The sequence below is a fragment of the Pelodiscus sinensis genome, chromosome 27 (assembly GCF_052426305.1).
Source record: "Pelodiscus sinensis isolate ZL-2025 chromosome 27, ASM5242630v1, whole genome shotgun sequence".
NCBI lineage: Eukaryota > Metazoa > Chordata > Testudines > Trionychidae > Pelodiscus > Pelodiscus sinensis.
Genome location: NC_143078.1, coordinates 16594082 through 16619431, shown reverse-complemented (window position 1 = coordinate 16619431; position 25350 = coordinate 16594082). Strand labels below are relative to the sequence as shown.

At 60.9% G+C, this 25350-nt stretch overlaps 1 protein-coding gene across 3 annotated transcripts in view; it reads left to right on the top strand.

The window, feature by feature from the left end:
* CELSR2 (cadherin EGF LAG seven-pass G-type receptor 2) overlaps positions 1-25350 on the top strand; it is an 84249-nt gene that overhangs the window by 23474 nt on the left and 35425 nt on the right. For all 3 annotated transcript variants that reach the window (XM_075910442.2, XM_075910443.2, XM_089773711.1), the window contains exons 3-9: positions 276-498; positions 9052-9167; positions 9582-9670; positions 16615-16772; positions 18930-19093; positions 19960-20085; positions 20356-20522. In XM_075910442.2, the coding sequence (XP_075766557.2) occupies positions 276-498; positions 9052-9167; positions 9582-9670; positions 16615-16772; positions 18930-19093; positions 19960-20085; positions 20356-20522 (1043 nt within the window). The remainder of the gene's footprint in view (positions 1-275; positions 499-9051; positions 9168-9581; positions 9671-16614; positions 16773-18929; positions 19094-19959; positions 20086-20355; positions 20523-25350) is intronic.

The window sequence follows — 25350 nt, the reverse complement described above, 5'->3', positions numbered from 1 at the left end:
TCAGAGGGAGCCCGGCTGTGAGTGGGGTCTGGAGCACACGCCCTGCAGGGCCAGAGAGCCCCGAGCACAATGCCCCTGGGCCCGGTGCTGGGCAGTGGGGAGCTGGCGCTGCTGGCTGGGCATGGAGTGGCTCAGTGGGGCCTTTGGGAAGGGAATGGGGAGAGCTCAGGCAGGGGTGCCCTGCCCTGTCCCAGTCCCAACTGGGCCCCACGGCATGTGCTGTGGGGCGGGGGTGGTGTGGTGCTGGCAACGCCTGACGACCACCCCTGCTGCAGGAGAGCACTGCGAGGTGAACACCCACCTGGGCCGCTGCCTGCCCGGCGTCTGCAGGAACGGAGGCACGTGCACCAACCTGCTGGTGGGCGGCTTCAAGTGCGACTGCCCCTCGGGGGGCTACGAGAAGCCGTTCTGCGAGATGGGCACCCGCAGCTTCCCCGCCCGCTCCTTCCTCACGGTCAGGGGGCTGCGCCAGCGCTTCCGCTTCACCATCGTCCTCACGTGAGTGCCGGGGGCACTGGCCGGGGGGCATTGCCCTCATGGGAGTGCGGGGGGGCACTGGCTGGGGGGGGCATTGCCCTCATGGGAGTGCTGGGGGGCACTGGCCGGGGGGCATTGCCCTCATGGGAGTGACGGGGGGCACTGGCTGGGGGGGGCATTGCCCTCATGGGAGTGCCGGGGGGCACTGGCGGGGGGGGCATTGCCCTCATGGGAGTGCTGGGGGGCACTGGCCGGGGGGCATTGCCCTCATGGGAGTGACGGGGGGCACTGGCTGGGGGGGGCATTGCCCTCATGGGAGTGCCGGGGGGCACTGGCGGGGGGGCATTGCCCTCATGGGAGTGACGGGGGGCACTGGCTGGGGGGGGCATTGCCCTCATGGGAGTGCTGGGGGGCACTGGCGGGGGGGCATTGCCCTCATGGGAGTGCCGGGGGGCACTGGCTGGGGGGGGCATTGCCCTCATGGGAGTGCTGGGGGGCACTGGCGGGGGGGCATTGCCCTCACGGGACTGTCAGGGGGCACTGGCCGGGGGGGCATTGCCCTCACGGGACTGTCAGGGGGCACTGGCTGGGGGGGCATTGCCCTCATGGGACTGTCAGGGGGCACTGGCCGGGGGCGCATTGCCCTCATGGGACTGTCAGGGGGCACTGGCTGGGGGGGCATTGCCCTCATGGGAGTGCTGGGGGGCACTGGCGGGGGGGGCATTGCCCTCATGGGACTGTCAGGGGGCACTGGCCGGAGGGGCATTGCCCTCATGGGAGTGCTGGGGGGCACTGGCGGGGGGGCATTGCCCTCACGGGACTGTCAGGGGGCACTGGCCGGGGGGGCATTGCCCTCACGGGACTGTCAGGGGGCACTGGCTGGGGGGGCATTGCCCTCATGGGACTGTCAGGGGGCACTGGCCGGGGGGGCATTGCCCTCATGGGACTGTCGGGGGGCACTGGCCGGGGGAGGCATTGCCCTCACGGGACTGTCAGGGGGCACTGGCCGGGGGGGCATTGCCCTCATGGGAGTGCCGGGGGGCACTGGCCGGGGGGGCATTGCCCTCATGGGACTGTCGGGGGGCACTGGCCGGGGGGGGGAGGCATTGCCCTCACGGGACTGTCAGGGGGCACTGGCCGGGGGGGAGAGGCATTGCCCTCATGGGAGTGCTGGGGGGCACTAGCTGGGGGGCACTAGCTGGGGGGCACTGGCTGGGGGGGCATTGCCCTCACGGGAGTGCGGGGGGGCACTAGCCGGTGGCATTCTCCCCCCCCACCAGGCCCCTTACCCTACTCTGGAAGGAGCCCGTTGTTTCTAGCAAGACACTTCTCCGGGATCCCCTCTGCCCACCGCAGGGCCTGTCCGGGGGGGGAGGGGGGGGATGTGCTCCAGCAGTCCTCGCCCAGGCCTGGATCCCCCAAGGCGGGGGCTGGAACCGCAGGCGCCCCTGCCGTCAGGCCTGGCGTGGAGCACGGTGCCCCCCCGCTGAGGCGGAGTGAGGGACGGGAGGGGCTGAGATGAGATCACAACTCTCATCAATGGGCCTGGCCCCCTCCCCACAGTCCCACCCGCTCCAGCCATTGTCAGCCAGGACAAAGGGCTGGGGCCGCCACAGCTCCCTGCAGGGCAGTGGGGGCCCTTTGTCCTGGGCTGGCCCCTGCGGGGGCTGCGCACGGGCGGGGCAATGAGCTGTGCCTCGGGAGCTGGGGCAGAGCCTGCTGTGCAGACTGGGCAGGATGCAGCCCCTCCTGCAGCCCCACAGGGGAGGGTGCCTCCTGCACCGCTGCCCTGGCTGGGAGCGCTCCAGTCAGCATTGGGGGCCCAGGGGAAGACCCTTCGGGCTGGGCAAGGCTGGTGGGCACCTGCCCAGCACCGGGCATGGCTCAGGTCCGACGGAGCAGACCTTGGCAGCGTGCTGCATGCACCGGAGGGAGCAGGACATCTGACTGCTCTGCTGGGTGTCCTCGGGCAAGTCACAGCCTCGCTCCATGCCTCAGTTTCCCCAGCGAGGCTGTGTTTAGTCAGGGCATGGCTGATGCGGGTGCTGTGTAACTGGGCCCCACAGCGGCAGACAGCCAGCAGGGTCCCAATGTCTGCAGCAGGCAGGAGAAGCGCTGACCGATGCTAACGAGCTCGCTCGGGCTGGAATTGATCTATGAGCCTCCTGCTTGTTCCTTGTGTCCCAGCAGCCAGGGCATTAGGCCAGCCTTGCCTGTCATTTGCAGAGGGATGTTCTCTTCTAGAGCTGTCACGGAGCAGCCTCCAGCCCCCTCAGTGCCTCCACTGCCGCCCAGCATCCTCAGCCCTTCCCAGAGCCCAGGATCCCCCAGTGCTCCCAGCTCTCAGGGCTCTCAGTCCTTCCCCAGTAACCTACACGTGGCCTCCCGGGCTCCTCGCCTGCCTTTCCCTGTGTCACTGGTACCTTGCTTGTGCTGTGGGTACTGGCCCCACAGTCCTGACCCAGAGCCCCCTGCTGTCCCAGTCTGATTAATATCATTTCCCCTGGCAGCCATGGGGCTGAGGAAGCCACAGAGCCAGCCCAGCAGACCCTGAGCTCCCAGGCTATGTCTACACTCACGGCTTCTTGCGCCAGAAATATGCAAATGAGGCTAAGTGTGGACTATTGCCGAACCTCATTTGCATACCTAATGAGCCGCCATTTTGCAGCAGAGGCTCTTGCGCCAGAAGGAGCTGTCTACACTGCCCCTTCGTGCACAAGAAAACCCCTCTTGCGCAACGCCGTTATGCCTGAAAATACCTAACGACATTGTTCTCACTGTGTGAAATTATGTCCCGTGATGGAGTCTGTCACATGAGCAAGTCACCTGTCCAGGCATGACTCAGTCTTTTTCAGGCAGCAGCCATTGCTTACCTGCTGGTCTGAACGTTCCCAGCAAAGCTCATTAGATGGCACCACCTGAGGTGCATTGTCAGTCAAATGCTGCTCTTCACTTGACTAGCTGCCCTTTCACAACAGGTTAGCCAAGCTTCCTGCTGATATCTCCCAATACAAGTACAGCACCAATACTCAGCTTCAAATACAAAACCAATACCTGCATATGAGCACTATCAACAGAATCAATGAAGCACCAGCTTTCAGTAGACACTTCACTTGGCCCACTTAGTACGAGATTTGGTGCAATTATATAACAGTGGTTGCAACAATGATTTGTATATTCATCTGCCAGTCCAATAACGTCACACTAGCAATTCCCTCAGACATTCTCATTTTCTTGTGCCACCACCAGTACCACCACCAAATGAGAATTTATAAACATAAGAACGGCCGTACTGGGTCAGACCAAAGGTCCATCTAGCCCGGTATCCTGTCTGCCGACAGTGGCCAGCACCAGGTGCCCCAGAGAGGGTGGACTGAAGACAATGATCAAGCGATTTGTCTCCTGCCATCCTTCTCCAGCCTCTGACAAACAGAGGCCAGGGACACCATTTTATCCCCTGGCTAATAGCCTTTTATGGACCTAACCTCCATGAAATTATCTAGCTTCTCTTTAAACTCTATTATAGTCCTAGCCTTCACAACCTCCTCTGGCAAGGAATTCCACAGGTTGACTACACGCTGTGTGAAGAAGAATTTTCTTTTATTAGTTTTAAACCTGCTACCCATTAGTTTCATTTGGTGTCCTCTAGTTCTTCTATTATGGGAACTAATGAAGAACTTTTCTTTATTCACCCTCTCCAAACCACTCATGATTTTATAGACCTCTATCATATTCCCCCTCAGTCTCCTCTTTTCTAAACTGAAAAGTTCCAGTCGCTTTAGCCTCTCCTCATATGGGACCTGTTCCAAACCCCTAATCATTTTAGTTGCCCTTCTCTGAACCCTTTCCAAGGCCAAAATATCTTTTTGGAGATGAGGAGACCACATCTGTACACAGTATTCAAGATGTGGGTGTACCATAGTTTTATACAGGGGCAGTAAGATATTCTGGGTCTTATTTTCTATCCCTTTCTTAATAATTCCTAGCATCCTATTTGCCTTTTTGACCACCGCTGCACTCTGTGTGGAAGTTTTCAGAGAACTGTCCACGATAACTCCAAGATCTCTTTCCTGATTTGTCGTAGCCAAATTAGCCCCCATCACACTATGGCTGTGTCTAGACTGGCAAGTTTTTCCGCAAAATCATCTGCTTTTGCGGAAAAACTTGCCAGCTGTCTACACTGGCCGCTTGAATTTCCGGAAATCACTGACGATCTCATGTAAAATCATCAGTGCTTTTCCGGAAAAACTATGCTGCTCCCATTTGGGCAAAAGTCTTTTTCCGAAAGACTTTTGCGCAAAAGGGCCAGTGTAGACAGCATAGTACTGTTTTCTACAAAAAAAGCCCCGATCGCGAAAAAGGCGATCGGGGCTTTTTTGTGGAAAACCACGTCTAGATTGGCCACGGACGCTTTTCCGCAAAAAGTGCTTTTGCGGAAAAGCATCCTGCCAATCTAGACGTGCTTTTCCGAAAATGCTTTTAACGGAAAACTTTTCCGTTAAAAACATTTTCGGAAATTCATGCCAGTGTAGACGTAGCCTATACGTATAGTTGGGGTTATTTTTCCCGATGTGCATTACTTTACACTTATCCACATTAAATTTCATTTGCCATTTTGTTGCCCAATCACTCAGTTTGGTGAGATCTTCTTGGAGTCCCTCACAGTCTGCTTCTGTCTTGACTATCCTAAACAGTTTGGTATCATCTGCAAACTTTACCACCTCACTGCTTACCCCTTTCTCCAGATCATTTATGAATAAGTTGAACAGGATTGGTCCCAGGACTGACCCTTGGGGGACACCACTAGTTACCCCTCTCCAATCTGAAAATTTACCATTTATTCCTACCCTTTGATTCCTGTCTTTTAATCAGTTCTCAGTCCAAGAAAGGACCTTCCCTCTTATCCCATGGCCATGCAATTTACACAAGAGCCTTTGGTGAGGGACCTTGTCAAAGGCTTTCTGAAAATCTAAGTATACTATATCTACTGGATCCCCCTTGTCTGCATGTTTGTTAACCCCTTCAAAGAACTCTAACAGATTAGTAAGACAGGATTTCCCTTTACAGAAACCATGCTGACTTTTGTACAACAAATTATGTTCTTCTACGTGCATCACAATTTTATTCTTCACTATTGTTTCGACTAATTTGCCTGGTACTGAAGTTAGACTTACCGGTCTGTAATTGCCAGGATTGCCTCTAGAGCCCTTTTTAAATATTGGTGTCACGTTGGCTACCTTCCAGTCATTAGGTACGAAAGCCGATTTAAAGGATAGGTTACAAACCCACAGATAATAGCTCAGCAATTTCCCATTTGAGTTCTTTTAGAACCCTTGGATGAATGCCATCCGGTCCTGGAGATTTGTTAACATTAAGTTTTTCTGTTTGTTCCAAAACCTCCTCTAATGACACTTCAATCCGGGACAGTTCCTCAGATTCATCACCCACAAAGGAAGGTGCAGATTTGGGAATCTCTCTAACGTCCTCAGCCGTGACGACTGAAGCAAAGAAATCATTTAGTTTATCCGCAATGGCTTTATCATCCTTGATTGCTCCTTTTATATCTTGATCATCTAGGGGACCCACAGGTTTTTTTTATCAGGCTTCCTGCTTCTAATGTACTTAAAAAACATTTTGTTATTTCTTTTTGAGTTTCTGGCTAGCTGGTCCTCAAAATCTTTTTTTGCTTTTCTTATTACATTTTTACACTTGTTTTGACAGTGTTTATGTTCCTTTCTATTTATCTCACTAGGATTGGACTTCCACTTCTTAAAAGATGCCTTTTGGTCCCTCACTGCTTCTTTTACATGGTGGTTAAGCCAGGGTGACTCTTTTTTAGGTCTCTTGCTATGTTTTTTAATTTGGGGTATACATTTAAGTTGGGCCTCTATTATGCTGACTTTAAAAAGTTTCCATGCAGCTTGCAGGGATTTGGCTCTAGTCACTGTGCCTTTTAATTTCTGTTTAACTAACCTTCTCATTTTTGTGTAGTTCCCCTTTTTGAAATTAAATGCCAGAGTTCTGGACTGTTGAGGTATTTTTCCCACCACCGGAATGTTAAAGGCTATTATGGGCACTATTCCCAAGCGGTCCTGTAACGGTTATCTCCTGGACCTGATCCTGCGTTCCACTCAGGACTAAATCGAGAATTGCCTCTCCCCTTGTGGGTTCCTGTACCAACTGCTCCAATCTCACCAAATAAAAAATTTCTTCTGATCCTAAAGGAGCAGCTACATTCCCAGGTCAACATATAGCTCAAATCTTGGCTGATGGCCAATCCTTTAGAATCTAAAATCTAATGATTTATTTATAAGGGAAGGAAGGAAGGGTTAAAATTGCCTAAGGGAATCAAATACATACACCAAATGCAAAGTTCTGGGTACAGGCTGGTAGGACTGATGGATTAAGTCAAGTCTCTGGAGTACATCTGATGTTAAATGGTCACCAATCTTTTTTTTTTTTTTTTTTTTTTGAGTTTCTAGGATCTGTATGCAAACACTTATATAATGAGCAAGTCTTTAACTGTCTGGGACTCTTTTCATCAGCTCCTACCCATACGTTATCAACTTCTAATCTCTCCTCCTTACTAGCATATAGAGGATCACTATAACAAATCTTCATAATAAATCCCCATAATAAAGTTCCTCCAGAGGTGAAAAGCAGTATTGGAGGAATTTCAGGGTCCTCTATGTGTCCTCCGCCATGTGAGGGACTCCCATTGTTCTCGCTGTGTAAAAGTATGTCCCAAGGTGTCTGGAGTCATGTGGGCAAGGCACCTGTTCTTTGCAGGGGGACACATTGCAGAGTGAAGGTTTACAGAAAAGTCCATTCAGTGGAGTTGGTGCCTTTCATGCTTTATTGCCCATTGAATGTTCCTTGGTGGCCCAATCAACCTGAATAGCCTTTCCTAGGCACGCTGGCTCGCTCCTCCGTCTGTGTTACGGCAGGAGCTAACATTTGAAATGCAGACACGTTCGTATCTTCAAGTACCGAAATGATACACGCTCACAAATCCCACAACTCTAGCCAGCAAACCATGAGCCTTACGTCCACTTCTCCCTTGGCCCACTTTGACCAGGGTTGGATGCAAACAGCGAACATGTGTCATGGGCAAGGGTTTATTGAGCTCTGAACGCAGCAAAGGGTCTCTCAGGCGTGTAGTCCTGCAAGTCTGAATCTCCCTTGCAGCCAGGTGGGCTCTGCCTGCTCTCCCCCTGCCCTGTTCAGAAGCCCCCTTCTTCCAGCTGAGCCTCCAGTATCCCCTATAGCAGCTCCTCGCCTGTCCACTGTCTTCTATCCAGGGTCACCTGGGCCCCTCCCTTCTCTGCCTGTCCACCTTAACTCTGCCCTTCTGCCCTGATAACCCTTTAAGTCTGCCTGGATGCTGCCATCCGAGCTAGGTCTGCCGGTCACCAGGTCACCAATTGCTGCTGTCTCCAGTTCTGTGCTGTTCTCTGCAACAACAACTCCCTCTCCCCTGACCACATTAAACCAGTAACACTCAGGGACACTGCGTGCCCCCCTCTGCATGCAACCTCCCTTTGAGCTTCCCCCCAAACTCCCATACTTCCTCATATCATGTCACATATGATATGTCATCTAATGACATATCCTCTGACATATAATAACGTCAGCAGAGGATGCAGGGAGCCAGACCCGTGGCTTCCTTTGTACTCTGATTGCTGTGGTGAGACCAAAGATGGAATTGCCATGACACGTCCTGGAATTCATGGTTCACTGCGAGGGAAGTGTGTTCCATCACCTTAACTCTGCCCTTCTGCCCCTTCATTCTGCACTTCTGGCCCCTTAATTCTTCCCCAATGCCCCCTTAAATCTGCCTGGATGCTCTCCTAAACTCTGTCCCAGTGCCCCCTTAATGATGCCCCAGTGCCCCTTTATCTTTGCCCTACAGCCCCCTTTAATCTGGTTCAGTGCCCCTCTTAACTCTGGCTCAGTGCCCCCTTTAATTCTTCTACAACACCTCCTTAACTATGTCTTGATGCTCCCTTAACTCTGGCCCAACACCACCTTAATGCTGGCTCAATGTCCCCTTAATTCTGCCCAATTACTTGCCTTAACTCTGCCTGACACCCACCTTATCTCTGCGCTGATGCTTACCTTAACTTTGCCCTATCACATGCCTTGATTCTCCCAAGGCTTGACATCTGTCCGCACCCCCCACAGGCCAAGGTGCCTCTTCTGGTCATGCTCTTGTCCAGGGCTAGTCACTTGGCGACGGAGGCCAAGGGCGGACAGCCAGATGCGTTTGAACAGAACCCATTATTGATATAGTGTTACTGTCGATGGAGGCTGGGCGTGACAAGTCCTTGACTAAGAAATTTGAACCTTGACACAAACCAGTGGACTCCTGCCTGGCTCTGGGAGGTTGGGTTCGCTGTGCTGGGGGTGATGAGGGCAGGGTCTCCAGGGTGTGCTGGGGGTGATGAGGGCAGGATCTCCAGGGTGTGCTGGGGGGTGATGAGGGCAGGGTCTCCAGCGTGTGCTGGGGGTGATGAGGGCAGGGTCTCCAGGGTGTGCTGGGGGTGATGTGGCTCATGTCTCCTCCTTGGGCAGGTTCGCCACCAAGGAGCGGAACGGGCTGCTCCTGTACAACGGGCGCTTCAACGAGAAGCACGACTTCGTGGCCTTGGAGATCGTCCATGAGCAGATCCAGCTCACCTTCTCAGCAGGTAGGGCCTGGCCTGGCCCGGCTCCCCTTCGCCCCGCTCTGCCCCAGCCCGCTTTGCCCCCCTGTGGCTCTCCTCAGCCTTGGGTCCAGCTCCACTTTGCCCCTTTGGGCCCTTCGACACCAGACCTGGCTCCCCTCAGCTCCCCACGGCCCTGGGCCTGAATCCCCCTTTCCTTCCCGGCTCCAGGCCTGGCTTCCCTCAGCACACCAGCCCTCACCCCAGCTGCCCTGCTCTCAGGTGCCCGAACCCTGCCTCTCCTCCCTCTGGCTCCCCAGCATGCAGCTTCCCACAGACCCCTGTGCCCGCAGACCCTGAGCCCCATTCTCTGAGCTCTCCGACCCCCTGCCCACTCCAGCTGTGGTTCCTCCACTCTCCTGGGCCCCGTGGTAACCAGTGACTTCCTTCTCCCCCCAGGCGAGTCAACCACCACGGTGTCGCCGTCCGTGCCAGGTGGCGTGAGCGACGGGCAGTGGCACACAGTCCGGCTGCAGTATTACAACAAGGTGAGCAGGGCAGCACCCGCAGGCACCTGGAAGGCAGGGCATTTGGGCCATCTGTGGGTGCAGTGTGAACCCTTGAGTTACGTGGTGCAAACTCCTGAGGCCAGTGCAGACGGTGCCAGGTTGCTGGAGGAGGTTGGCCACCCTGTGGGGAGGCAGATGAACTACTCCTTCCTCAGGCTCAGCTGACATCTGTGCTGGTGTGGTCCAGCATGACCCATGCAGCTATGCCCTGAGGCAGCCTCCTGCTAGAGCCATGGCCGCCCAGCTAGGATGAGCCAGCTGCTGGGCACAGCAGAGCCAGGCCTGAGGGTGGCACAGAACAGGAGGAAGCTTTGGGCTGCTGTGAGCCAAAGCCCAGCCAAATTCCCTTGCTCAGGCTCTGTCTGTCCTTGCTCTTGTCCAGGGGACTCAGCCAGCTTTGCTCCTTCCTACCCTCCTGCTTCTTGCCCTCCTGTCCGGGCGTGAGGGGTTGACCAGCTGCCAATGAAGAGGCAGGGAATCCATCCACAGCTGGTTGCTAGATGTTACAGAGCAACCACGGAAAACAAATTAAAACACAGAAAAGTCTCGGCCCAATGCTTAGATGGTAGTAAATGGGGGGGGGGGGCATAGATTTGCACAGAGCAGTTCAAACCAAACCACAAAATAAAGAAAAATTACTAGTACGCTCTTCTGATTTTCAGTCTGCTCCAATGCCCTGAGTTCTGTGGGGGGCATGGTGGTCCTGCCCGTTGTTAAATCATTCTGTCTGTCTCTCAATTCCTGGTTTAACTCTCCCACACAAAGAAAACAGGCAGGGAACTATATCCAATTCGAATTTCAACTAGGGATGTAATAGTCTAGTTGATTAACCGATTAACCAATAAGCATCCACTAATGCTATAGACTACACGCATTCCCCTTCCGGCAGGAATTTTTTTAGCTGGCTGGCTAGCAGCATGGCTCAGTCCTGGCTTGCACCAGGTCTAGGACCTACTCTTGCTGCAGCTCTGCATTTAAAGTAGGGATGTTAAGGACTAGTTGACTGCTCGATTTCCCTCACCTTGATGCCTCTATCAGATAGAAGCAGCAAATGGGAGGCAGAGGGGCTACTTTGAAGTAGCAGCACCCCACAGTTGAGCCTGGGATCAGCTGTGCAGCGCTGCCATGCGTGGAGCCCGGAGTCAGCTGGGGTGTCCATGTGGCATTTCAAATTGACAGTTCAGCATGGAGCCTGGAGTCAGTGGGGGCCCCCCATTGACCCCGGCTCCATGCTGCCTTGCCACTTTGAAATGCACAAGAGCTCCTGCCGGGAGCCAGGCGGGCAGGTGGCCCGGCTTAGTTCCGGTTTGCACCTGGTCTGGGATTTCAGACCCCACCCTCTGACAGGGGCTGCTGCAGTGCAGGATGGCAGGATGGCTGGTTTTCAAACTGGCTCCCCTCGAGGACCAAGTCTGACAGAGAGCAGCAGTGCAGGGTGGCATTGGGCTCCCCGGGAATAGGGCTGAAGCGCACTGGCTGCCGGCTGCACCCCTGGGAGCTATAGAATAATCGACCAACTGATAAGAATTCATGAGGTTAATCGACTATCCAATTAACCGATATTTAACATCCCTAATTTCAGCCCTCTATCTCGATTGGTTCTCCTGGCTCCCTAGCCGACACCTTAGCTAGGTATCTGAGTTAATCCCTTAGTCACCACTCCTCCTCCCTCGGGAACCCATCCCGGCACTTCCCCACACTCCTAGGAAATCGTTTTTCCTAATATCCAACCTGGACCTCTCCCACCGCAACTTGAGACCATTGCTCCTTGTTCTGCATCTGTCACTACTGAGAACAGCCTCTCTCCAGCCTCTTTGGAACCTCCCTTCAGGGAGTTGAAGGCTGCTATCAAATCCCCCCTCACTCTTCTCTTCTGCAGAGTAAATAAGCCCAAATCCCTCAGCCTCCCCTCTTCAGTCATGTGCTCCAGCCCGCTCATAACTTTCATTGCCTTCTGCTGGACCCTCTCCAATGCGTCCACATCCTTTCTGTAGTGGGGGGCCCAGAACTGGACACAATACTCCAGATGTGGCCTCACTAGAGCCGAATAAAGGGGAATAATCACTTCTCTGGATCTGCTGCCAATGCTCCTCCTAACGCACCCTAATATGCCATTAGCCTTCTAGGGCTGTGTCCAGACTCCATGCCTCCGTCGACGGAGGCATGTAGATTAGCCAGCTCGGAAGAGGGAAATGAAGCCGCGATTAAAATAATCGCGGCTTCATTTAAATTTAAATGGCTGCCCCGATCTGCCGATCAGCTGTTTGTCGGCAGATCGGGAGAGTCTGGACGCGATGCCCCGACAAAGAAGCCTTTCTTCATCGACACAGGTAAGCCTCGTGAAACCAGGTTTACCTGTGTCGATGAAGAAAGGCTTCTTTGTCGGGGCATCGCGTCCAGACTCTCCCGATCTGCCGACAAACAGCTGATCGGCAGATCGGGGCAGCCATTTAAATTTAAATGAAGCCGCGATTATTTTAATCGCGGCTTCATTTCCCTCTTCCGAGCTGGCTAATCTACATGCCTCCGTCGACGGAGGCATGGAGTCTGGACACAGCCTTGGCTACAAGGGTGCCCTGTTGACTCATATCTAGCTTCTCTTCCACAGAAATCCCCAGGTCCTTTTCTGATGAACTGCTGCTTAGTCAATTGATTCCCAGGCCTACTGCAGTACATGGGATTCTTCTTTGTAGAACTCTGCACTTGTCCTTGTTAAACCTCATCAGATTTTTTTTGGCCCAATCCTCCAATTTGTCTAGGTCTCTCTGGACCCTATTTCTGCCCTCCAGTGTATCTACCTCTCCCCACCTGCAAACTTGCTGAGAGCTCAATCCATCCACTCATTCAGGTCATTAATAAAGATGTTGAACAGAACTGGGCCCAGAACCGACCTTTGGGGCCAGGGCCGGCCTTAGGCCGATTCCTCCGATTCCCCTGAATCAGGCCCCGCACCTAAAGGGGCCCCGCACTCTGAACCCGGAAGAATGGGCGTCAGAGCTGGGGGCCCTGCTCCACCAATATGTGGAGCTGGGTCTCTCCCCCAGCTCTGCCTGGAGCAGGCCCTGGACCCCCGCGTGTCCTCCCACCCCGGCCTCAGAGTGTCCCCCCTGGCCCCAGCCCGGCCCTGCCGTGCACAGCTTTAAGTCCAGCTCCCCCTTGCGCGCTGCCGGCTGCTGCTACGATGCGTGGCGTTCCCAGGTGAGCAGGGATATGCCCGGGCATGACGTGACGTCACGGCCTGGGACTTTAAAACTGCTCGGCACCACGTTGCGCCGTGTGGCCTAGCTCCGGGTTCAGAGTCTGAGGACTTCTGGGGCCCGAGCGCAGACTCCGGCCCTGCAAAGTGGAAGGCAGAAGGTAAGGTGAGGGGAAAGGTAAAGGGAGGAGGAGGGGGAGGAACGGGCTTGTGTGGAGGGGAAAATAGGGAAGGGGCTTGTGCAGAGGGAGAGGGGGAAAATAGGGAAAGGGGTGGAAGAGGAAGGGGCTTGTCGGAGGTGGAGGGGGAAGAAAGGGGAAGGCACCAAGAGACAGGGGTGCAGGAGAGACAAATGCCAGGGGGCCAAGTGCAGACAATGAGGAAAAGGGCAGGAGGGGAGGTGTCAGTGGGAGGGGGACAGAGTGATGCTGCGAGAGGAGAGGGTACGGGCATTGGGGGCTAGAAGGGGAAGGGGGAGGTTTTGGGAGAAGGCTTGAAAGAAGGGGTGGGCATGAGAAAGGCTGGGATGGAGCGAGTTGTGTGAGGGCACAGAGGGGCATGAGGGGAATGGGGGCAGAGAGTGGTGAGGGGGTGGGCATCAGGGAAAAAGAGGGCAAAGGGGGAGGGGCAGTGAGGGAAGGGGGAGGCACCAGGAGGGTGCAGGGCTAAGGGAAGGTGCAGGTGCCAGAGGGTTCTGGGGGTGAAGCAGAAGGGCAGACACCTGCAGGGGAGGGACCAGCACCAGAGGAGAGAGGCAGGGCAGGTGTGTAGAGGGAGGTGTTAGGAGAGGGGATGAGGAGGGGTAGCTCACATGATCAGAGTGGGGCTACTGGAGCAGGGGGCACGGGGGGAGAGAAGGGCTGGTGGAGGGGGGCAGGTTGCAGGAGGGCTGAGGGAAGTGAGAAGGGCAGGAGTCAGGATAGCAGAGGAGGGTGAGGAGTTGGGGGGCAGCAGGCACCAGGGAAGCTGATGGAGCAAGGGGAGGAGACATGGCAGCAGAGAGAAAAGGTAAAGGTTTATAAAATATTTATAAATAACTTGGGTGCCACAGTGGCACATCCAAACAAGCCACATGAACTCAGTACTGGTGCACAACACAAAATTCATTCTGCACATGGGAAGAAACTCTTAGGCTATGTCTACACTGGCGGCTTCTTCCGCAAGAACATTTTGCGCAAGGGTTCTTGTGCAAGAAGTCTTGCACAAGAACACGTCCACACTGCCATGTGCGAGCTGTGCTTTTGCGCAAGAGCATCCATGGCTGTGTGGACGCTCTCTTGGCAAGAAAGCTCCGATGGCCATTTTAGCCATAAGGGTTTCTTGCACAAGAAATCCCTGCTGAGCGTCCACGCTGCCCTCTTGCGCAAGAGAGCTTACACCTGTTAGAAAAGAGCGTAGCTCTTGTGCAAGACGCCCTCTCCTACCACACCGGACTGTAAATGCTCTTGCGCAAGAGCAGGCGGGCAGTGTGGCTGCTCTGTGGGTTCTTGTGCAAGAAGCCGTGAGTGTAGACATAGCCTTAGAGCAGTGGTCCCCAATGCAGTGCCCGTGGGCGCCATGGCGCCTGCCGGGGCATTTACGTGCGCCCGCCGAGGGACCAGGGCCGGCCCAAGCCATCTTGCGCCCTGGGTGCATGCGCCGCGCGCCTGGCAGCCCCAAAAGGTTGGGGAAGACTGCCTTAGAGGGAACCCTTCTCCCAGCCTCTCTGCCCCCGAGTTAATGTCACACACATTGGATTAATGCAATTGCAGGATAGTTGCATGAGGGGGGTTTGGTGGGGGCCAAACTAATCCCTGTTGGTAGGAGGATGGTGGGAAAAGACTTTCAAGAGGGGTGACGTGACACCTTTTACTTCTGGTCATGTGTCCATCTTGCCCCGAGCGTGTTACCTCCAGAGGTGTGGTTAATGGGGGCCAGAGGGTGTGGCTAATGGGAGTCGGGGAGTGGTTAACAGGGGTCACGGGGTGTGGCTAATGGACACCGCCAAAAATTATACAAACCTGCCGCCCCTGCCCAGAAGTGTGCCAGGCATGCTGCGGGAGGGGGCGTCGGCTCTGGAGGAGGAGTGTGGGCCCCCTGTTGAAACATTTGTGTGTGTGTGTGTGTGTGTGTGTGCGCGGTGTGTGTGTGTGTGTGTGTGTGTGTGTGCGGTGTGCGCGCGTGCGGTGTGTGTGTGTGTGCGCGCGTGCGGTGTGTGTGTGTGTGTGCGGTGTGTGTGTGTGTGCGCGCATGCGGTGTGTGTGCAGTGTGTGTGTGTGTGTGCGCGCATGCGGTGTGTGTGCAGTGTGTGTGTGTGTGTGTGTGTGCGTGTGTGTGTGTGTGCACGCGTGCGGTGTGTGTGCAGTGTGTGTGTGTGTGTGTGCGTGCGTGCGGTGTGTGTGTGCGCGCGCGCGTGTGGTGTGTGTGCAGTGTGTGTGTGTGTGTGCAGTGTGTGTGTGTGTGTGCGCGCGTGCGGTGTGTGTGTGTGTGTGTGCGCGCGGTGTGTGTGTGTGCGCGCGTGTGCGCGGTGTGTGTGTGTGTGTGTGTGCACGCGTGCGGTGTGTGTGCAGTGTGTGTGTGTGTGTGTGTGCGGTGTGTGTGTGTGCGCGCGTGCGGTGTGTGTGCAGTGTGTGTGTGTGTGTGTGTGCGGTGTGTGTGTGTGTGCGCGCGTGCGGTGTGTGTGCAGTGTGTGTGTGTGTGTGCGCGTGTGCAGTGTGTGTGTGTGCGCGCGTGCGTGCGGGGTGTGTGCGCGTGTGGGGTGTGTGTGTGTGTGTGGGTTTTTTTTTTTTCCTCAACCAAAATTTTGCTGCAGGGCCCCATCAAAATGATTCGAATTGGCCCCTGCACTTCCTAAAGCCAGCCCTGCTTGGGGCACTCCGTTTGCAACTGACCACCAACCAGATATTGGAGCTGTGGATCACTACCCATTGAGCTCAACAATCTAGCCAGCTTTCTAGCCACGTATCCAATCCATACTTCCTTAACTTGCTGGCAAGAATCAACAGTTTTGCTGAAGTCAAGGTGCACCAGGATCACTGCCTTCCCCATAGCCATGGAGCCAGGTACCTTGTCCTAGAAGGCAATCAGAGGGGTGAATCCATAGTGACTTTTCCTGATCACCTCCTCCTCCAAGTGATTCAGACTTGGTTCCTTGAGTCCTTGCTCTCTGATTTGTTCAGGATCCGAGGTGAGGCTGATTGGTCTCTAGTTCCTCGGATTCTCCTGCATCCCTTTTTTAAGGTGGGCGCTACGTTTGCCTTTTCCTTAGTCCAGGGCAGTGTTTCTCAAACGGAACTGCTCCGCGAAAGCTGCTACCCGGCCACTCTGGTTTTTTACTTACCAGCTGCGCAGCCATGGAACCTCGCAGCTCCCATTGGCTAGTTCACTGTTTGCCAGAGTCCTGCAGCCTGATTGCCCCGTGCCATGGCAGGGCCAGTGTCCCATGGGCCCCTGGACAGGCTGGGCTGACAGCCGGCTCAGGATGATGTCAGGCCGTGAGCTGGCCATGCAGGTGATGGTGAAGCGGCTCTGCTGGGTCAGCTGGTCTCCCTGTCCCCACATGCCTAAGACCTGGGTCTCAGGCAACCTGGGGACCCCTCTGCTCTGGGGTGTGGTCGCTCTGAGGAGGAGACTGCTGGCCGCTCCAGTGATGGGATGGTACCAAATCCCTTGGGGCTGAGGGGTCAGGGTGTCTCTGCCCTGCCACAGCCCCTGCTGTGCCCTCAGCTCTCTCTCTCTCTCTCCACAGCCTCTCATTGGCAAGTCAGGGGTGCCACAGGGGCCCTCGGAGCAGAAGGTGGCCACGGTAACGGTGGACGACTGCGACACGGCCGTGGCCCTGAAGTTCGGGGAGTTGCTGGGGAACTATTCCTGCTCCGCACAGGGGACGCAGTCGGGCACCAAGAAGTAAGACTTGCTGGAGCCTCCCACTCAGAGGGGCGGGTCCCCTTCTCCCCTTCCTGCCAGGGCCCCTCGCTCCCCACCCGCGGCCCCTGCCAGCCCGGACCTGCTCCCCTTCTCTGCCAGGGCCCCTCGCTCCCCGCCCGCGGCCCCTGCCAGCCCAGCCCTGCTCCCCTTCTCTGCCAGGGCCCCTCGCTCCCCGCCCGCGGCCCCTGCCAGCCCCGCCCTGCTCCCCTTCTCTGCCAGGGCCCCTCGCTCCCAGCCCGCGGCCCCTGCCAGCCCCGCCCTGCTCCCCTTCTCTGCCAGGGCCCCTCGCTCCCCGCCCACGGCCCCTGCCAGCCCCGCCCTGCTCCCCTTCTCTGCCAGGGCCCCTCGCTCCCCGCCCGCGGCCCCTGCCAGCCCGGCCCTGCTCCCCTTCTCTGCCAGGGCCCCTCGCTCCCCGCCCGCGGCCCCTGCCAGCCCAGCCCTGCTCCCCTTCTCTGCCAGGGCCCCTCGCTCCCCGCCCGCGGCCCCTGCCAGCCCAGCCCTGCTCCCCTTCTCTGCCAGGGCCCCTCGCTCCCCGCCCGCGGCCCCTGCCAGCCCGGCCCTGCTCCCCTTCCTGCCAGGGCCCCTCGCTCCCAGCCCGCGGCCCCTGCCAGCCCAGCCCTGCTCCCCTTCTCTGCCAGGGCCCCTCGCTCCCCGCCCTCGGCCCCTGTCAGCCCCGCCCTGCTCCCCTTCTCTGCCAGGGCCCCTCGCTCCCCGCCCGCGGCCCCTGCCAGCCCGGCCCTGCTCCCCTTCTCTGCCAGGGCCCCTCGCTCCCCGCCCGCGGCCCCTGCCAGCCCGGCCCTGCTCCCCTTCCTGCCAGGGCCCCTCGCTCCCCGCCCTCGGCCCCTGCCAGCCCGGCCCTGCTCCCCTTCCTGCCAGGGCCCCTCGCTCCCCGCCCGCGGCCCCTGCCAGCCCGGCACTGCTCCCCTTCTCTGCCAGGGCCCCTCGCTCCCCGCCCGCGGCCCCTGCCAGCCCGGCCCTGCTCCCCTTCTCTGCCAGGGCCCCTCGCTCCCCGCCCGCGGCCCCTGCCAGCCCGGCCCTGCTCCCCTTCTCTGCCAGGGCCCCTCGCTCCCAGCCCGCGGCCCCTGCCAGCCTGGCCCTGCTCCCCTTCTCTGCCAGGGCCCCTCGCTCCCCGCCCGCGGCCCCTGCCAGCCCCGCCCTGCTCCCCTTCTCTGCCAGGGCCCCTCGCTCCCCGCCCGCGGCCCCTGCCAGCCCCGCCCTGCTCCCCTTCTCTGCCAGGGCCCCTCGCTCCCCGCCCGCGGCCCCTGCCAGCCCCGCCCTGCTCCCCTTCCTGCCAGGGCCCCTCGCTCCCCGCCCGCGGCCCCTGCCAGCCCCGCCCTGCTCCCCTTCCTGCCAGGGCCCCTCGCTCCCCGCCCGCGGCCCCTGCCAGCCCCGCCCTGCTCCCCTTCCTGCCAGGGCCCCTCGCTCCCCGCCCGCGGCCCCTGCCAGCCCGGCCCTGCTCCCCTTCCTGCCAGGGCCCCTCGCTCCCCGCCCGCGGCCCCTGCCAGCCTGGCCCTGCTCCCCTTCTCTGCCAGGGCCCCTCGCTCCCCGCCCGCGGCCCCTGCCAGCCCCGCCCTGCTCCCCTTCTCTGCCAGGGCCCCTCGCTCCCCGCCCGCGGCCCCTGCCAGCCCGGCCCTGCTCCCCTTCTCTGCCAGGGCCCCTCGCTCCCCGCCCGCGGCCCCTGCCAGCCCAGCCCTGCTCCCCTTCTCTGCCAGGGCCCCTCGCTCCCCGCCCGCGGCCCCTGCCAGCCCGGCCCTGCTCCCCTTCCTGCCAGGGCCCCTCGCTCCCCACCCGCGGCCCCTGCCAGCCCCGCCCTGCTCCCCTTCTCTGCCAGGGCCCCTCGCTCCCCACCCGCGGCCCCTGCCAGCCTGGCCCTGCTCCCCTTCTCTGCCAGGGCCCCTCGCTCCCCGCCCGCGGCCCCTGCCAGCCCAGCCCTGCTCCCCTTCTCTGCCAGGGCCCCTCGCTCCCCGCCCGCGGCCCCTGCCAGCCCGGCACTGCTCCCCTTCCTGCCAGGGCCCCTCGCTCCCCGCCCGCAGGGAGCAATAGGGGCTTTTCTGGTCCTTGGTTCTGGATGGTGAATGGGGAGGAATCTCCCAGCCCGTGGCCGTGTCTCACTGTCAATCTGTTTGCCTGACTCAGGTCCCTGGATTTGACTGGCCCCCTGCTTCTAGGTGGGGTTCCCGACCTGCCGGAGAATTTCCCTGTGCGGAGCCGGCACTTCGTGGGCTGCATGAGAAACCTGATGATTGACAACCGACAGCTGGACATGGCTGACTTCATCTCCAACAATGGCACCGTGCCTGGTGTGTGCCAGGTGGCTGAGACAGGAGCTGGGGGGCTGTGCTGAGGGGCTGTGAGACAGGAGCTGGGGGGCTGTGCTGAGGGGCTCTGGGGTAGGAGCTGGGGGGCTGTGCTGAGGCTCTGGGGCGGGAGCTGGGGGGCTGTGCTGAGGGGCTGTGAGACAGGAGCTGGGGGGGGCTGTGCTGAGGCTCTGAGACAGGAGCTGGGGGTCTGTGCTGAGGGGCTGTGAGGCAGGAGCTGGGGGGCTGTGCTGAGGCTCTGGGGCAGGAGCTGGGGGGCTGTGCTGAGGGGCTGTGAGACAGGAGCTGGGGGGCTGTGCTGAGGCTCTGGGGCAGGAGCTGGGGGGCTGTGCTGAGGGGCTGTGAGACAGGAGCTGGGGGGGGCTGTGCTGAGGCTCTGAGACAGGAGCTGGGGGTCTGTGCTGAGGGGCTGTGAGGCAGGAGCTGGGGGTCTGTGCTGAGGGGCTCTGAGGCAGGAGCTGGGGGGCTGTGCTGAGGCTCTGGGGCAGGAGCTGGGGGTCTGTGCTGAGGGGCTGTGAGGCAGGAGCTGGGGGGCTGTGCTGAGGGGCTGTGAGACAGGAGCTGGGGGGCTGTGCTGAGGGGCTGTGAGACAGGAGCTGGGGGGCTGTGCTGAGGGGCTGTGAGACAGGAGCTGGGGGGCTGTGCTGAGGCTCTGAGAGGAGCAGTGCGCACGGTGCCTGGTGTGCGGCATGCAGCCGAGGGGCTGCGCGGAGCAGGGCTTTGCTCCCAGGATGGTTGGGTGGGTCGGGCCAGGTGTGACAGGAGGCAGGGCAGGGGCTGGGCCCAGCGGCTCCCATCATGACTGGGCCCTGCCTGAGCCGGGGCTCGTCTGGCTCTTGTCTCCGCAGGCTGCTCTGCCAAGAAGAACGTCTGTGACAGCAGCACCTGCCACAATGGGGGCACCTGTGTGAACCAGTGGGACACGTTCAGCTGCGAGTGCCCCCTGGGCTTTGGGGGCAAGGCCTGCAGGCAAGGTGGGGTCTCTGCCTCGCGCCGCACTGGGGCTCCAGGGAGGTCCTGGGGGCCAGCAGAGGCTGTGCTGAGGGGGCCAGGCATGGGGCCGGGCCAGGCAAGTGACTCTAGGACACAGCTAGGCAGGGGACCAGTAGGGATCGCAGCCACATGCCACCGCCTGAGTGCTGGTCCCCCGGGTGCCTGCACAGCCCGTTGGGGGGCGGCGGCGGATCCCGACTGGGGGGCCCTGTGGCGCTCAGGGCCCCAGACTCAGCTCCTGTCTCTGGCAGAAATGGCAAATCCCCAGCGGTTCCTGGGCAGCAGCCTTGTGGCCTGGAGTAACCCAGCCCTCAGCATCACGCTGCCCTGGCACATTGGGCTCATGTTCCGCACCCGGCAGGCCAGCAGCATCCTCCTGCGGGCCTCGGCTGGGCAGCTCTCCACCATCACCCTGCAGGTGGGTGCCACGTGGGCACAGGGGGCAATCGCCTGGCTGGGGCATGCGTGGGGGGGCATTGTCCAGCAAGTGGGCCATGTGGGGGGACGGGGCATTATCCAGCAGGCGGGTGCCACGTGGGCACAGGGGGCATAGGGACTCCCTGTGGGTATCAGAGGGTAGGGGGTGCACGAGCACAACCCCTTCTCGCCCTGGCCTTGTGTCCTGGGCAGGGGGCTCCGGCGGTGACAAGCCCCCCTGGCCTGGGCTGGTGCTACAGGGTGGGGGCCCTGCAGGCGCCCAGCGTGGGCCGTGAGACGCGGGGACAGGGCACGGCCCTGGGTGAGAGCAGGAAAATCGGGGAGACGCTCCCAGGCCCCAGAACGTCTGCCCAGCATCCCAGCCCCCGCCTTCTGGCAATGCTGGGGTGCCCTCAAGCACCCCCAGCTGGGATATCCCAACAGCAGGGGCCCCAGAATGGTCTCCTCACTGCCCCCCGCTTCCCTGCTCACAGCCACCTCCCCTCACTGCCCCCCCTTCCCTGCTCACAGCCACCTCCCCATCCTGCCCCCCCACTTCCCTGCTCACAGCCACCTCCCCTCACTGCCCCCCTTCCCTGCTCACAGCCACCTCCCCATCCTGCCCCCCCACTTCCCTGCTCACAGCCACCTCCCCTCACTGCCCCCCTTCCCTGCTCACAGCCACCTCCCCTCACTGCCCCCCGCTTCCCTGCTCACAGCCACCTCCCCTCACTGCCCCCCCTTCCCTGCTCACAGCCACCTCCCCTCACTGCCCCCCTTCCCTGCTCTCAGCCACCTCCCCATCCTGCCCCTCCACTTCCCTGCTCACAGCCACCTCCCCTCACTGCCCCCCCTTCCCTGCTCACAGCCACCTCCCCTCACTGCCCCCCCTTCCCTGCTCACAGCCACCTCCCCTCACTGCCCCCCTTCCCTGCTCTCAGCCACCTCCCCATCCTGCCCCCCCACTTCCCTGCTCACAGCCACCTCCCCTCACTGCCCCCCCACTTCCCTGCTCACAGCCACCTCCCCTCACTGCCCCCCGCTTCCCTGCTCACAGCCACCTCCCCTCACTGCCCCCCCTTCCCTGCTCACAGCCACCGCCCCTCACTGCCCCCCACTTCCCTGCTCACAGCCACCTCCCCTCACTGCCCCCCGCTTCCCTGCTCACAGCCACCTCCCCTCACTGCCCCCCCTTCCCTGCTCACAGCCACCTCCCCATGCTGCCCGCCCACTTCCCTGCTCACAGCCACCTCCCCTCACTGCCCCCCGCTTCCCTGCTCACAGCCACCTCCCCTCACTGCCCCCCGCTTCCCTGCTCACAGACACCTCCCCTCACTGCCCCCCCTTCCCTGCTCACAGCCACCGCCCCTCACTGCCCCCCACTTCCCTGCTCACAGCCACCTCCCCTCACTGCCCCCCGCTTCCCTGCTCACAGCCACCTCCCCTCACTGCCCCCCCTTCCCTGCTCACAGCCACCTCCCCATGCTGCCCGCCCACTTCCCTGCTCACAGCCACCTCCCCTCACTGCCCCCCGCTTCCCTGCTCACAGCCACCTCCCCTCACTGCCCCCCGCTTCCCTGCTCACAGCCACCTCCCCTCACTGCCCCCCTTCCCTGCTCACAGCCACCTCCCCATCCTGCCCCCCCACTTCCCTGCTCACAGCCACCTCCCCTCACTGCCCCCCCTTCCCTGCTCACAGCCACCTCCCCTCACTGCCCCCCGCTTCCCTGCTCACAGCCACCTCCCCTCACTGCCCCCCTTCCCTGCTCACAGCCACCGCCCCTCACTGCCCCCCACTTCCCTGCTCACAGCCACCTCCCCTCACTGCCCCCCGCTTCCCTACTCACAGCCACCTCCCCTCACTGCCCCCCCTTCCCTGCTCACAGCCACCGCCCCCTCACTGCCCCCCACTTCCCTGCTCACAGCCACCTCCCCTCACTGCCCCCCTTCCCTGCTCACAGCCACCTCCCCTCACTGCCCCCCGCTTCCCTGCTCACAGCCACCTCCCCTCACTGCCCCCTGCTTCCCTGCTCACAGCCACCTCCCCTCACTGCCCCCCCTTCCCTGCTCACAGCCACCTCCCCTCACTGCCCCCCTTCCCTGCTCACAGCCACCTCCCCTCACTGCCCCCCCTTCCCTGCTCACAGCCACCTCCCCTCACTGCCCCCCCTTCCCTGCTCACAGCCACCTCCCCTCACTGCCCCCCGCTTCCCTGCTCTCAGCCACCTCCCCTCACTGCCCCCCTTCCCTGCTCACAGCCACCTCCCCTCACTGCCCCCCTTCCCTGCTCACAGCCACCTCCCCTCACTGCCCCCCGCTTCCCTGCTCTCAGCCACCTCCCCTCACTGCCCCCCCTTCCCTGCTCACAGCCACCTCCCCTCACTGCCCCCCCTTCCCTGCTCACAGCCACCTCCCCTCACTGCCCCCCGCTTCCCTGCTCTCAGCCACCTCCCCTCACTGCCCCCCCTTCCCTGCTCACAGCCACCTCCCCTCACTGCCCCCCCTTCCCTGCTCACAGCCACCTCCCCTCACTGCCCCCCTTCCCTGCTCTCAGCCACCTCCCCTCACTGCCCCCCCTTCCCTGCTCACAGCCACCTCCCCTCACTGCCCCCCCTTCCCTGCTCACAGCCACCTCCCCTCACTGCCCCCCCTTCCCTGCTCACAGCCACCTCCCCTCACTGCCCCCCTTCCCTGCTCTCAGCCACCTCCCCTCACTGCCCCCCGCTTCCCTGCTCACAGCCACCTCCCCTCACTGCCCCCCGCTTCCCTGCTCACAGCCACCTCCCCTCACTGCCCCCCGCTTCCCTGCTCACAGCCACCTCCCCTCACTGCCCCCCGCTTCCCTGCTCTCAGCCACCTCCCCTCACTGCCCCCCTTCCCTGCTCTCAGCCACCTCCCCTCACTGCCCCCCCTTCCCTGCTCACAGCCACCTCCCCTCACTGCCCCCCGCTTCCCTGCTCACAGCCACCTCCCCTCACTGCCCCCCTGCCCCCCCTTCCCTGCTCACAGCCACCTCCCCTCACTGCCCCCCGCTTCCCTGCTCACAGCCACCTCCCCTCACTGCCCCCCCTTCCCTGCTCACAGCCACCTCCCCTCATTGCCCCCCGCTTCCCTGCTCACAGCCACCTCCCCTCACTGCCCCCCGCTTCCCTGCTCTCAGCCACCTCCCCTCACTGCCCCCCCTTCCCTGCTCACAGCCACCTCCCCTCACTGCCCCCCTTCCCTGCTCACAGCCACCTCCCCTCACTGCCCCCCCTTCCCTGCTCACAGCCACCTCCCCTCCCTGCCCCCCCTTCCCTGCTCACAGCCACCTCCCCTCATTGCCCCCCGCTTCCCTGCTCACAGCCACCTCCCCTCCCTGCCCCCCCTTCCCTGCTCACAGCCACCTCCCCTCACTGCCCCCCCTTCCCTGCTCACAGCCACCTCCCCTCACTGCCCCCCCTTCCCTGCTCACAGCCACCTCCCCTCACTGCCCCCCCTTCCCTGCTCACAGCCACCTCCCCTCACTGCCCCCCCTTCCCTGCTCACAGCCACCTCCCCTCACTGCCCCCCGCTTCCCTGCTCTCAGCCACCTCCCCTCACTGCCCCCCCTTCCCTGCTCACAGCCACCTCCCCTCACTGCCCCCCCTTCCCTGCTCACAGCCACCTCCCCTCAGTGCCCCCCCTTCCCTGCTCACAGCCACCTCCCCTCACTGCCCCCCCGCTTCCCTGCTCACAGCCACCTCCCCTCCCTGCCCCCCTTCCCTGCTCACAGCCACCTCCCCTCACTGCCCCCCCTTCCCTGCTCACAGCCACCTCCCCTCACTGCCCCCCTTCCCTGCTCACAGCCACCTCCCCTCACTGCCCCCCGCTTCCCTGCTCACAGCCACCTCCCCTCACTGCCCCCCTTCCCTGCTCTCAGCCACCTCCCCTCACTGCCCCCCCTTCCCTGCTCACAGCCACCTCCCCTCACTGCCCCCCGCTTCCCTGCTCACAGCCACCTCCCCTCACTGCCCCCCCTTCCCTGCTCACAGCCACCTCCCCTCACTGCCCCCCCTTCCCTGCTCACAGCCACCTCCCCTCACTGCCCCCCCTTCCCTGCTCACAGCCACCTCCCCTCACTGCCCCCCCTTCCCTGCTCACAGCCACCTCCCCTCACTGCCCCCCCTTCCCTGCTCACAGCCACCTCCCCTCACTGCCCCCCCTTCCCTGCTCACAGCCACCTCCCCTCACTGCCCCCCCTTCCCTGCTCACAGCCACCTCCCCTCACTGCCCCCCTTCCCTGCTCACAGCCACCTCCCCTCACTGCCCCCCCTTCCCTGCTCACAGCCACCTCCCCTCACTGCCCCCCTTCCCTGCTCTCAGCCACCTCCCCTCACTGCCCCCCCTTCCCTGCTCACAGCCACCTCCCCTCACTGCCCCCCCTTCCCTGCTCACAGCCACCTCCCCTCACTGCCCCCCTTCCCTGCTCACAGCCACCTCCCCTCCCTGCCCCCCCTTCCCTGCTCACAGCCACCTCCCCTCACTGCCCCCCGGTTCCCTGCTCACAGCCACCTCCCCTCACTGCCCCCCTTCCCTGCTCACAGCCACCTCACCTCACTGCCCCCCCTTCCCTGCTCACAGCCACCTCCCCTCACTGCCCCCCGCTTCCCTGCTCTCAGCCACCTCCCCTCACTGCCCCCCTTCCCTGCTCTCAGCCACCTCCCCTCACTGCCCCCCTTCCCTGCTCTCAGCCACCTCCCCTCACTGCCCCCCTTCCCTGCTCACAGCCACCTCCCCTCACTGCCCCCCGCTTCCGTGCTCACAGCCACCTCCCCTCCCTGCCCCCCCTTCCCTGCTCACAGCCACCT